The 13,264-nt window shown below is 37.3% G+C and overlaps 1 protein-coding gene across 1 annotated transcript in view; it reads right to left on the minus strand.

The window, feature by feature from the left end:
* CNOT3 (CCR4-NOT transcription complex subunit 3) overlaps positions 1 to 13,264 on the minus strand; it is a 114,286-nt gene that overhangs the window by 68,200 nt on the left and 32,822 nt on the right. Inside the window, exons 12-14 of the mRNA XM_070944353.1 lie at positions 12,299 to 12,614; positions 10,980 to 11,085; positions 8,905 to 9,082 (exon numbers count right to left, since the gene is read on the minus strand). Coding sequence (XP_070800454.1) covers positions 8,905 to 9,082; positions 10,980 to 11,085; positions 12,299 to 12,614 — 600 coding nt within the window. The remainder of the gene's footprint in view (positions 1 to 8,904; positions 9,083 to 10,979; positions 11,086 to 12,298; positions 12,615 to 13,264) is intronic.

Raw genomic sequence — 13,264 nt, forward strand, 5'->3', positions numbered from 1 at the left:
AATTATAGTTAAAAATATGAGAGAAAAACAAAAGAAGCAACTAATGGAGAAGTTGGGTAAGAGCCTTGGTGGTGCAGTGGACTAAAGTGCTGTTAAGTAGCACTTAGCTGCCAGCTGCCTGCAATTACTGCGAGTTCAAATCTCACCAGGCTCAAGGTTGACTCAGCCTTCCATCCTTCCGAGATAGGTAAAATGAAGACCCGGATTGACCCGGATATACAAAAGTATGAAGGCTATTGCTTAACGTATTGTAAGCTGCCCTGAGTCTCCGGAGAAGGGCGGCATATAAATCGAACCAATAAATAAATAAATAAATAAATAAATAAATAAATAAATAAATAAATAAATAAGTTAGATATTCAAGTAGTGAAGAAAGTGAAATATTTGAGCATCCAATTAACTTCAAGGTGTATTATGGTGAAGGAAGACAATTACTATAAATTGAGAAATCAAATTGAGAAAGATTTGGAAAAATGGAAAAATTTGCAATTATCACTAATAGGAAGAATAGTGTTAATTAAAATGAATATATTACCAAGAATTTTGTTTCTCTTTCAAACGATTCCGATAAAGTTGGAGAAAAAAATATTTTGAAAATTAGAATAAAATGATGTGGAAATATATATGGCAAGGAAAAAAAGCAAGAATTAATATTAAACTGCTCCAAGATTCTAGAATCAGAGGAGGATTTGGCCTACCAAACTGGGAACTCTATCACCAAGCAGCGATGTTAACTTGGGTTAAAGAATGGATTTTATTGAGAAATACAAGATTATTGACTTTGAAAGGACATGATTTGCAATTAGGTTGGCACGCTTTTCTATGGTATGGGAAAAATAGGATACATGGATACTTCCAGAGACATTGTGTAAGGAATGGCTTGTTAACAGTATGGGAGAGAGTGAAAGAAAAACATTATATGAAAATACCAACAATAGAAGCGTTGATACATCCAAATATGATTAACATGGAAAATATTGTGAGATATAAGGACATTTTAACAGAGAAGGAAGAATTAAAACAGAAACAAGAACTAGAAAAACAAGGGATTGAGACAGACTGGTATACGCAATTGCAAATACAATCAAGATACGATAAAGACTTGAAACAGTATGGTTTTAATTTGGGAAAATCAGAACTGGACGAGATAATGACTGGAACAGATGAAAAAATGATTAAGAAATTGTATAATTACTTATTGCAAATTAGATTAGAAGACGAAGAAGTAAAAGAGACAATAACATGGGCAAAAAAATTTGGTTACACAATAGAACTAGAGAAGATGGCAACAATTATCATATGTGGTGGTCATGTACAGAAGCAAAAAATTATTGGATTAGAATACAGACATGGTTACAAGAAATGTTACACCAGCATATAGAATTAAAACCAGAGATTTTTCTATTGGGTATTTTACCAGAGAGATATAGTAAAGAAGATACGTATTTAATTGTATATTTAATTATACACTTAATAACAGCAGCAAGAATTGTATTTGCACAAAATTGGAAGGTAGAAAAAATCCTGTCAGAAGGTGAAGTAATAAAGATTTTAGATTGTGCAGAAATGAACAGATTAACATTAAGAATAAAAGATAAAGGGGAATCGGCGTATTTCAAGACATGGGGACAATTTTATGTATGGTTAGAAAAGAAATATGAATAAAAGATGACAGATGAATAAATTAGACAATGAAAAGGTAAATCAGAGAGAAGACAAAAAGAAATAGAAACCCAGATGACACTTATGTAAATGGAAAAGGGGGAGGGGGGGAAAGGAAAAAATGTTACTATATAAATGTACAATCATGACGATATATGTGTAATTGGTAAAATAGAAAAGAAGTTCAACATCTTCATACATAACACAGGATAAGCAGAAGGAGTTGGAAATAATGGAAAAACATCGAGCTACAGAGGTCTTTGTAGATGAATCGCTTTTGGATCCTTTAGATGTCTCAGTTGGACTACTTATAAATACGAGAGAAGCGGCGTTGGATTCTAATGTGATGACTCATCAAGTCACAGACAAGCACGGAAATCAACCAGTTGATACACAACTTATAGAAAAGAAACCTGAATGGCGATCTAAGCCACAAAAGCAAAACCAACAAGATCAAGTTATAGATCAGTACGAAAATTGAACAGTTGATATACAACTCATAGAAAGGAAATCAGGATGGAGATCAAACCCACAAAAAGTCAAGAAAAAAAGAAATAGGTCTCACAAAACCAAAAATTTTTAAACTAGGCAACAGCGTTGCCAGTTATCTAAAAGATGATTGAATATATGAAAAGACAGTTGAGGCGAAGTATTGGTTTATATTATCTTGAGGAGAGTGACAGACCTCTGCAGTGCCGTATTTTTGGGATGTGAAAAGGGCCTTAAACTGTTGGATTGGAATTATCTATTTTGGATTCTTTGATAAATGTATTACGTTTATGCTGAGTTACATGGCAAGAGAGCCACGTTGGGGCACACAGAGGATCTGGTTGTTACCCCATTATGATGGTTGGAATTAATAATCTTGAAGAAAGCCACTACTACAGATACTATATGGAATACAATTATAATGTCACTCGGGTGGTTTTTTTTTTTTTTTTTTATATACATGAAGATATTTATTATTGATGGGGGCAGATGATAACTGAGGATTCCGAACATACTGTTGGAATTAGGATGTGATGTTACCCTAATATGGGTGATGGAGTTAACAATCCAGTTGAAAGACATTATAGAAGACATTATATGGATTACAAGTTTAAAGTCAATGATTTTATCTATATAAGGGAATATTTTTTTAGTAGGGTGGGCAGAAGAATAAAGATATTAAGAATTGTTATGTATGGTAATTTTGTAGGAAAGTGGGTGGAGACAGGCTAGTTTATTGCTTGTTTAGTTTAAGAAAAGGGATGTTTAAGAGATATACTTATGGGAGTGGAGGAAATGGATAGACTGAGTTGAATAAATGTTAAATTAGGATTTATTATATAGCTTTATAGTGGAAGGCTGCTTTGAAATGTTATATTATTATATAGTCTTAAAGTGGAAGGTTGTTTTGAAATGTTATATTAATATACATAAAAGGTTTGATTTAAGAGATATATGTATGGGGGAGGAGAAAAAGGGCAGATTATTGCTAAATTGGGAGTTATAATAATATTACTACGCTAAACCAGAAGTTATTATACAATGTTATAGTAGAATGTTATTTTGAAATGTATAGTAAAAGGGGGATATAATAATATTATTAGAAAGAAAGGGTCAGTATTTGGAGGATGGAGCAAGGGGATGGTAAAGTATTATATAATCTGTTAAGAATTTGGGTTTTACTTTGAAGAAGTCACAGGGGGAGGGGTGGCGAGGGGGGGTTAGGGAGGGGGGGAGAAAAAAGGGGGAAAAATTTGTATTTGAAAAACTTTTTCAATAAAAAAAAAGAAATTGAAAAGAAAGCATATATTAATAGAAAATCGGGTCTACTCGGATACCAATAGGGGAAATATTGGACAACAAAGGAGAGAGAATGGAGAGAGGAGTAGAGGGTAAAATAGGAGAGGGGAAGGAGAGAGAGGAACAGAAGCAAGGGAAAAGGAGAGGAAGAAAGGGAGGGGAAAAAGAGTAGGAGAGAAGGTTAGAAAGGGGGGGAAGAAGGGGGAAAGGAAGGGGAAGGAGAGAAGAGGAAGGAGAGGAGGAAAGAAGAAAGTAGAAAAGGATAGAAGAAGGCAGGGAAGGGAAAGAGAGAAGAAGGATTGTTGTAAAATAAGGGAGAAGAAAGGGTAGAAGAGCAACCCCGAATATAATTAAAAATTTTTTTTTTGTTGTTTAGAAAATATATGTATATGCGTGAGTAATTATGAATAAGAGAATGTACATTTACAATTTGTTTATAAGTAATAAAAAAAACTTTTTTCAAAAAAAAATATTATGGGAAATGGATAAAAATATTTTTTCTCTATCCCTTTTTTTCCATGTCTTGCGGAATTTTATACATCCCTACTGTGTCTTCCCTTACTTCTCTTTTGCCTCTCTATGGTTTAAAACAACTTATTATATTTCTCCTTGGAAAACTGCTCCAACCCTTCTATTATTTTGGTCATTTCCCTTTTTTAGGATTGTGGTATCAATTTCAGCCCATGATGCTAAAAAATGGTACTACAGTGGTTTAAAGCACCCTGTTATTAACACAGCTGCCTGCAATTTACTGCTGGTTCGAATCTCTCCAAGGCTCAAGGTTGACTCAGCCTTCCATCCTTTCTAAGGTAGGTTAAATGAGGACCCAGTTTGTGGGGGCAATAAGCTGACTTTGTATAAATATACAAAAGTATGAAGGCTATTGCTTAACGCACTGTAAGCCGCCCTGAGTCTCCGGAGAAGGGCGGCATATAAATCAAATTAAAAAAAAAAAAAAACAAAACCACTCACTAAAAGAATGCAAATGACCAGCTGTCTGGAAGGAGTATAAATCCTTCAATTCCCCACCATCCAATCAGAGCTGAAGAAGCTTCTTGGATGAGAAGTAAAAACATCTTCAAAGAAAAAAACCAGAAAGTCCAGTTGCCTCTTGAAAAAGTACTTTTGGGACAACCACGACCTGGATGAGTGAGAATCTCCATAGAGAATCATACCACAGATTTATTAAGGGGAATTAAGAAATTGGCAGCTTAGCATCTAATTTTATTCCTAGTGATACCTGAAAGAAATCTGGCTTTTTCACAATTTTACTCACAGCCAAAAAATCCTCACAGAATTGACAGTTTTATCTAGCTGTGTATCGCAAACTCAACCTATTTCCTAGCCAACCATCACCAGCTCATTTCCTGCCAACACATACATGATTAGGATACTGTTTTCCTCAATTTAAAGTTTTAAATTCCTTTAAATTTGCCATGTTATTGCCTCTGTCCTGAAGCTTTCTTTGGAACCTTGTGCTGTCCCAGATTTATTTCAGACACCTGAACAAACGAACACTTTTTGTTCACCCTAACACAGTACACTGATTAACAAGTTAGAAAACTCAGGGGACTTCCGGTTTGACGTCGCGGCGAGACAGTCGGGGAAATAGCGGGCTCTGATGAGCCCCGCGAAAACCCCGGCTGCCGAACCGCCGCCGGTGGGTCTTTGGACCCGAACTGTCCTGCAGGGACGGGGGTGAAAGACAGGCACCTTGGACGACCAAGAGGAACAGGCAAGTTCCTCGGAGGTCGGAGGGAACTCTCTGCATCGGCGGTGGGGGGCGGCAGCCATGGCGGCTGCCACGAAGCTGGGACAAACCGAAACAAGAGACATGCAGGAGGAAAGTGAAAAGAATGGAGCTCTTTGAAGCCGGGTGAGTGACACCAATCTAGGCTTGAAACAACGCCAGAGCAATAATTAACATTTGAAAGACCCCTAGCCTAAAAAGAGCGGCTGTGGATTACAGGGGCATAGAAGATTTTGAAAAGTGACTTTAGAAGGAAAAGACCCGTAGGCAAACTACTTTGGTTTTGAACTAATCAGAATAAATAAACATTGAGGCATATTGTAAATCCTGGAAAGAATTTGTGTACATTAGATTTGGATTTGGAAAAAAGAAGAGATTCAATACTTTTAAATTTTAAAAGAAGAAATGGACGGAATTGGATTGTTATATAACTACAATAAAATGGAGACGGATCTGATGAAAGGGAAATGCGGATTGCAGAGTAACACCTTCCATTTTAAAAAGAAACATTGTAATTTGCCGTTTGTCTTGGAGCATGGTGACTATGGAGAAACAGTAGTGAGTGGTTGGGATTAGAAATTTTCTCTTTGTCTGCAGATGGCTTTTTTGATGGGGGAAATAAAAGAGGAAATTAAATGGAACCTTTATAATTGATATTATTTGGCGTAGGAACAAAAGAAGCAAGATGGCGTAGCAATAAAAGAAGGAAGACGATGTATTTTGCAGGAAATATAAAGAACAAAAAAGAATTAAAATGATACATGAAGAATTAATATTGGGAATACTGAATTTGAAATGGATTATAATTTGATAGACAAAGAAATGAAGAAATAAAATATCCACAGCTGGAAAGAAGATAAAAAAATAGTCTGATTAAAAAATGAAATTGTATTGTTTAGATGTACATTAAAAAGGAGGTGTTTGTATGGAAAATAAAATAATGTGACTAAAATAGAAAAATGAAGTAAAGATGGATAGTTTTGATAAAAAGGAGCTTTCTATAGATGAATAAGAAAATATATGATTATGAGAAGAATCCAAGAAACTTTATTGACTTTATATGTGGATATGCTAGAGGTAAGAATTAAGCCTCAATGTTAAATTGTAAACAAAGCTGAGAATGAAAACAAGATTAGATATACTGAATTAGAGAATGTGAATGAATATGAATAAGTAATGATTATAAAATAAGGTGATTATATTGGGTATAACAGTAAAATTAAAGAAACTTATGTTGAGATTAAAAATGACTACACTGGGTTTAACAGTAAAATTCAGAAGATTATGCTGGGATTGACAGCAAAACAAAAATGATTATACTGGGTTTAACAGTAAAACTTTGAAGATTATGCTGGGATTGACAGCAAAAAATAAAATGATTCTACTGGGTTTAACAGTTACATTCAGAGGATTATGCTGGGTTTGACAGCAAAAACAAGAATGACCATACTGGGTGTGATAGTAAGACTCAGATGTTGAAGTTGGGAGTAACAGTAAATAAATATGATTATACTGGGTTTAATAGTAAAAATAAAGATGATTTTGCTGGAAATTACAGTAAAAATAAATGATCTAAGATGAAGATGATGTGCTGGGATAAATAATTAAGATAAATATGTTGGGATTATTGGTTAAATTAGGATGATTATATTGAAATAAATAATAATGAAGATGATTTGTTGTAACTTAAGATATTGTTTAAGATAATAGTAAAATAAAAAGATAATGAAAAGATATTGAGTTAGGATTTAAAGATTTAAGTAACGGGTTTTTGGATAATGGGATTATGCAATAGATAGAATTTAGGGAAACAATTGTTTAAAACATTAAGTTGTGTTATTTGGAAATTAAGATTTGAGGTGAAAAAATAGAAAGGTAGTTATTTTTGAGTGAACTGTGAACTGGTATTTTCTCTGTTTTATTTCTTTTTATTATGATTATTTTTACAATATGATAATTAGTGGAGATGAAATATTGTTAAAGATGAATTACTGATTGTACCAATTTATAATCGGATCAATGCTTCGTTCTAAAAGATGTATTTTATGTTTATGTTTTTTAATTTTTTTTAAAAAAATTATCAAAAAAAAAAAAAAACAAGTTAGAAAACTCTGGTTCTAGCACAGGTCTTGGTGTGTCCCAGATTGCAATTTTCAGGTTCTGAATATTCTCCCAGCCATCTCAGCTATCTTCCCCACAGGTCACTGCAATGCTTTGAAACTGTCTGTTGGGTGAAAAGTATGGCAGAAGAGAACCGGAGGGCTGCTTCTTTTTTTTTTTTTAAAGAAAAGTTTATTTTATTTCTTATAAGCATATTATAAATATACATTCTCTTATCCATAGTTAATCATACACATACATGTATTTTCTAAAGAAAAAAAGATTTTTTAATTATATTCGGGATTGCTCTTCTACCCTTTCTTCTCCCTTATTTTACAACAATCCTTCTTCTCCTTCTTCTTTTTCCCTTCCCTCCCTTCTTCTATCCTTTTCTACCTTCTTTCCTCCTCTCCTTCCTCTTCTGTACTTCCCCTTCCTTTCCCACTCCTCCCTTCTTCCCCCCCCTTTCTAACCTTCTCTCCTACTCTTTTTTCCCTCCCTTTCTTCCTCTCCTTTTCCCTTGCTTCTGTTCCTCTCTCTCCTTCTCCCCTCCTATCTTACCCTCTACTCCTCTTTCCATTCTCTCTCCATTGTTGTATTTATTTTCAATCCAAATATTTTGAAAGGACATTTTAACAGAGAAGGGAGAATTAAAACAGAAACAAGAACTAGAAAAACAAGGGATTGAGACAGATTGGTATACGCAATTGCAAATACAATCAAGATACAATAAAAATTTGAAACAGTATGGCTTTAATTTGGGAAAATCAGAACTGGACGAGATATTGACTGAGATAGATGAAAAAATGATTAAGAAATTGTATAATCACTTATTGCAAATTAGATTAGAAGACGAAGAAGTAAAAGAGACAATGATAACATGGGCAAAAAACTTTGGATATACAATAGAATTAGAGAGTTGGCAACAATTATGGGAAAGGAACTATAAATTAACAATGGCAACTGCATATAAAGAAAACCTATATAAAATGTTTTATAGATGGCATATGTCACCAGAAAGGTTAGCAAAAATGTTTAAAGATAAATCAGATAAATGTTAGAAATGTTTGCACTTGCCGGGATCATATTATCATATGTGGTGGTCATGTACAGAAGCAAAAAATTATTGGATTAGAATACAGACATGGTTAGAGGAAATGTTACACCAGCATATAGAATTAAAACCAAAGACTTTTTTATTGGGTATTTTACCGGAGGGATATAGTAAAGAAGATACGTATTTAATTATACACATAATAACAGCAGCAAGAATTGTATTTGCACAAAATTGGAAGGTAGAAATAATCCCGTCAGAAGGTGAAGTAATAAAGAAGATTTTAGATTGTGCAGAAATGAACAGATTAACATTAAGAATAAAAGATAAAGAGGAATCGGTGTATTTCAAGACATAGGGACGATTTTATGCATGGTTAGAAAAGAAATATGAATAAAAGATGATAGATTAATAAATTAGACAATATAAAGGTAAATGAGTGAGAAGACAAAAAAGGAATAGAAACTCAGATGACACCTGTGTAAATGGAAAAGGGGGATGGTGGGGAAAAAAGAAAAAAATGTTACTATAGAACCGGAGGGCTTCTAACCTTGATTTCAGGAGAGGAGCTGAACTGGGGTGGCCCGTTGAGCAATGTCTGGGCAGATTTGCTGTCGGAGAAGTTTGGTGTGGGTGAGGCAGGTGGGTTGGCAGTCAGAGGCACCAGGAGGCTGGATCCAGTGCTGTTGCTGACACTTGATAGCTGAGGAGCTGCACTGGGCTCTTTCCTATCAGAATGAAGCAAGACAAAGATATTCCTTGGGACAGCTGGACCCCCATTTGTTTGGGAAAAGGAGTCAGAACAGGCATAAGATTTTAAGGAAATAACTACAGCTGCAGATCAGAGGTGGTCCTCGCCTTACGATTATAATTGGGGAAGGAATATTGCTTACTAAGCAAGACGGCCATTAAGCACACCCAATTTTGCAACTTTTTTTTTTGCCACGGTTGTTAAAAGTGAATCCGGCAGCCATTAAGTGAATCTGGCTCCACCCTTTGACTTTGCCTGTTGGAAGCTGGCTAGGAAGGTCGCAAATAGCAATCACAAGACCCCAGGATGCTGCAGCTCTTGTAAATACATGTCTGTTGCCAAGCACCAGAATTTTTATCACGTGACTGTAGGGAGGCTGCAATGGTCGTAAGTATGAGGTCTGATTGTAAATAGTTTTTTCAGTGCTCTTGTAACTTTGGATGGTTGCTAAACAAACTGTGATAAGTCAAAGGCTACCTATACCTCACTAGCATGGATTTGCAAAGGAATAATCATCATTAAGCCACATCACTTTCTTTTTAAAAAGTAAGCTATTATTTCTTTTCTCCAAGTTATTCATGTTCCAGGCTGTATGCATGCTACATCATCACATGAAAGTAAAAATCCTGTATTTCTGAGGAATAATAAAGCCGCCCTGAGTCTTCGGAGAGGGGCGGCATACAAATTGAATTAATAAATAATAAACTGAATTAATAATAATTGGCATGTTGACCTAATATTTGTAGCAATCCAGCACAAAGAGCCGTGGTGGTGCAGTGGTTAGAATGCAGTACTGCAGGGCTAACTCACTGCTCACTCCAGGAGTTCAATCCTGACCGGTTTAGAGAGGGCTGTAAAGCACTGTGAAGCGGTATGTAAGTCTTAGTGCTATTGTCAGTCTGTTATAGATTTTCTGCAGTTATACTAACATGGAGCGATTCCCAGACTGTAGGATGACATTGTTAAAAAGCAAACCGCTTTTGAAAACCTGTCTAGAATGGGAATGTTTGGGAGTGGGAGGGTGTGGGACCCTAGAGATACAGGTAGTCCTTGACTTACAACAGTTCGTTGAGTGACTGTTCAAAGTTACAACAGCACTGAAAAAAGTGACTTATGACCATTTTTCACGCTCATGACCATTGCAGCATCCCCATGGTCACATGATTTACCTTTGAATGCTTGACAAGTGGTTCATATTTATGATGGTTGCAGTATCCCGGGGTCACGTGATCCCCTTTTGCGACCTCCTGACAAGCAAAGTCAATGGGGAAGCCAGATTCACTTAACAACCGTGTTACTAATTTAACAACTGCAGGGATTCACTTAACAAATGTGGCAAGAAAAGTTGTACAATGGGGCAAAACTCACTGAACAAATTTCTCACTTAACAACAGAAATTTTGGGCTCAATTGCGGTCATAAGTCGAGGGCTACCAGTAGTATTTTCAAAGGTGACAGAAGAAAGTAGAAAAATATTCCATACCGTTTCTCAGTTCCTGAGGGTTAACATGAAAGAATTTTATTTTTTGAATTATTTAGACCTTGGACTACTTAGAACAGGGGTGTCAAACTCACGTCGTCACGACAGCGTCACATGATGTATCGGGACTTTTTTCCCCTTTGCTAAACCAGGCATGGGCGTGGCCAGCACGTGACACATCTGGCCTGCGGGCCGGGAGTTTGACAGCCCTGACTTAGAACTTTAAACACATTAAAGCTGAATCTAAACCTGGAAAAACATGTGACGGTACTGGTGAGACTGCAGTTACTGGGGTCCAGCTGCCAGGCTTATAGGGAAAAAAAGTTATATTAAGAGGATGGGAGGAAAGAGGAGCAAAGGGAGGATGCAGAAAAACCCGGGAAGAAAATACTCACGTGGAAGGACTGGGTGGGTTGTGTGACGTTGTCTGGTTAAGCAACGACTGGTTGCCGCTGCTTAGTGTTGAATCTGAGTTGCTGTCAGCTACCACGGAGCTGTAACCTGGCAGGAGACAGAAAGGCTAAAGGTCTCTCTAAGCACAGAGCTCTGGATCTCTCATCTTGATTCCTTGCTTATCCCATGCCAGCTTTTTCCACAACTGGCTGCCCTCTGGATGAGTTGCACTTCAACTGACTGCCAAGCCTGATAGGATTTATGGGAACTGAATGCCACACACTTGGTGGACAGCAGACTGCAGAAGATTGTTCTCAGGTAAAACAATAGTCTACATACAGGTAGTCCTCGGCTTTATGACTGGCCACTTAACAACCATTTGAAATTACAACAGACCTCCCCAGAGCAACTTATAACCTGTTTTCAGAGTTACAATGACTATATACCCGCCTTTGATCATGTGATGGCATTTTGGGGGTTTGGAAGCCAGGTCACCTTTATGTCTGTTTGCAGCATCCCACAGTCATGTGACCCCAATTTACATTTTTTGCTGGTTTCCAGCGTTAATTTCCTTTTTCCAGTAAAAAAACACCCATTGGGGAAAATGGATTAGCTTAATGACTGCAGTGTTCACTTAGTGACTGCAGTGCTCATTTGGATGCCTCATGTGGATGTCTTGACCTAAGACTGCAATGACCTACAACTGTTAATTCTGGGCTCAATTACAGTTGTAAGTTGAGGACCACCTATACTAAGCTCACCGTGGAAGTAACAGCAATGATCTACAGGTAGTCCTCAACTTACAACAGTTCATTTAGTGACCATTCAGAGTTACAACAGCAGTGAAAAAAGTGACATGACCTTTTTCACACGACCGTTGCAGCATCCCCGTGGTCACATGATCAAAATTCAGACTCTTGGCAACTGACTCATACTTACAACGCTTGCAGTGTCCCGGGGTCATATGATCTTCTGCGACCAGCAAAGTCAATGGGGAGGCCAGATTCACTTAACAACCATGTTACTAACTTAACAAATGTGATGATTCACTTAACAACTCTGGCAAGAAAATTTGTAAAATGGGGCAAAACTCGCTTAACAAACGTTTCACCTTGCAACATAAATTTTGGGCTCAATTGCGGTCGTAACTCGAGGACTACCTGTATAAGCAAAAGCTCACCCGCCTGTCCCAATAATGGCAAGAAGCTTCTTTAAAGACTATGTTCTGCAGTATGACTGCAGGTTCTACACCCCAGGAAGTGCAGAAAATCCAAAAGAGCAGCCACCCCTGCAACCCAGGGCCCATCCGCAGCAAACTCACTGGTTGCATCGTTCTGCTTGCTGGCGTTCTGCTGGGTGCTAGGAGGCCGGGGCTGTGAGGCGTTGGTGCTGGGAGGCGGAGGCGCCACAGCCTGCGCGTAAGGGGTTGGGGTAGTCAGTGCATGCCCTGCTGGAGGGTTAGCTTTGCTGCTCGCATTCCCGCTGCCAGCGATGGCCCCGTTGCTGTTGGAGCCAGACCCATTGCCCAGGGAGGACGATGTGCCAGAGCTGCCGCCCATCGGGTAGCTGGGAGGGATGGTAGGAGGAGGCTGGTGTTGGTTGTTGTGGAGACCTTTTGAACTGTTCTTTGCTGGGGACTAAGGCAGAACAGAGAATGGAAAGTTTGTTTTCATTTGTCTAGCCCACTTCTCTGATCAAACGGGAGAGCCTAGAGGCCATTTATATCTCAAAACCAAATACAAATGGAAGAGTTTAAAAACAAATCAATTACAGATAGTTCTTGTTTACCGACTGCTTGTTTGGCAACCATTCAGAGTTATGGCAGTGATGAACAAGTAGGTTTATGACTAAGCCTAGAATCTGTGGCTGTCACAGAATCCCCATGGTCATTTAACAAAATAACAGAGTTAGAAGGGACCATGGAGGTCTTCTAGTCCAACCTCCTGCTCAAGCAGGAAACCCTATACTACGGATGACCTATAAGCATGGTCAAGTTACGTATTTTCCAAATTTTTGAGATTTTCTTATTTTCTTTTTTTGTTTTTCCTTCATTTTTTTTTTTGCTTTTATTCTAATAAATACTAAGAAAATATTGAAAAAAATATTTAATGTATCATAATTGTTTTTTGTATTTTTTGGGAGGTGCTTGGCAACCAGCACGTATTTACAAGTCGCAGTGTCCCAAGATCATGATTGCCATTTACGATTTTCACAGTGGGCTTCTGACAAGCAAAGCCAATGGGGAAGATGGCAGGAAGTTGCAAGTCACAGTTACATATCATGCTTA

This window comes from Pituophis catenifer, unplaced genomic scaffold (assembly GCF_029215685.1).
Source record: "Pituophis catenifer annectens isolate HBS135680 unplaced genomic scaffold, rPitCat1.0.hap2 SCAF_5, whole genome shotgun sequence".
NCBI classification, from domain to species: Eukaryota; Metazoa; Chordata; class Lepidosauria; order Squamata; family Colubridae; genus Pituophis; species Pituophis catenifer.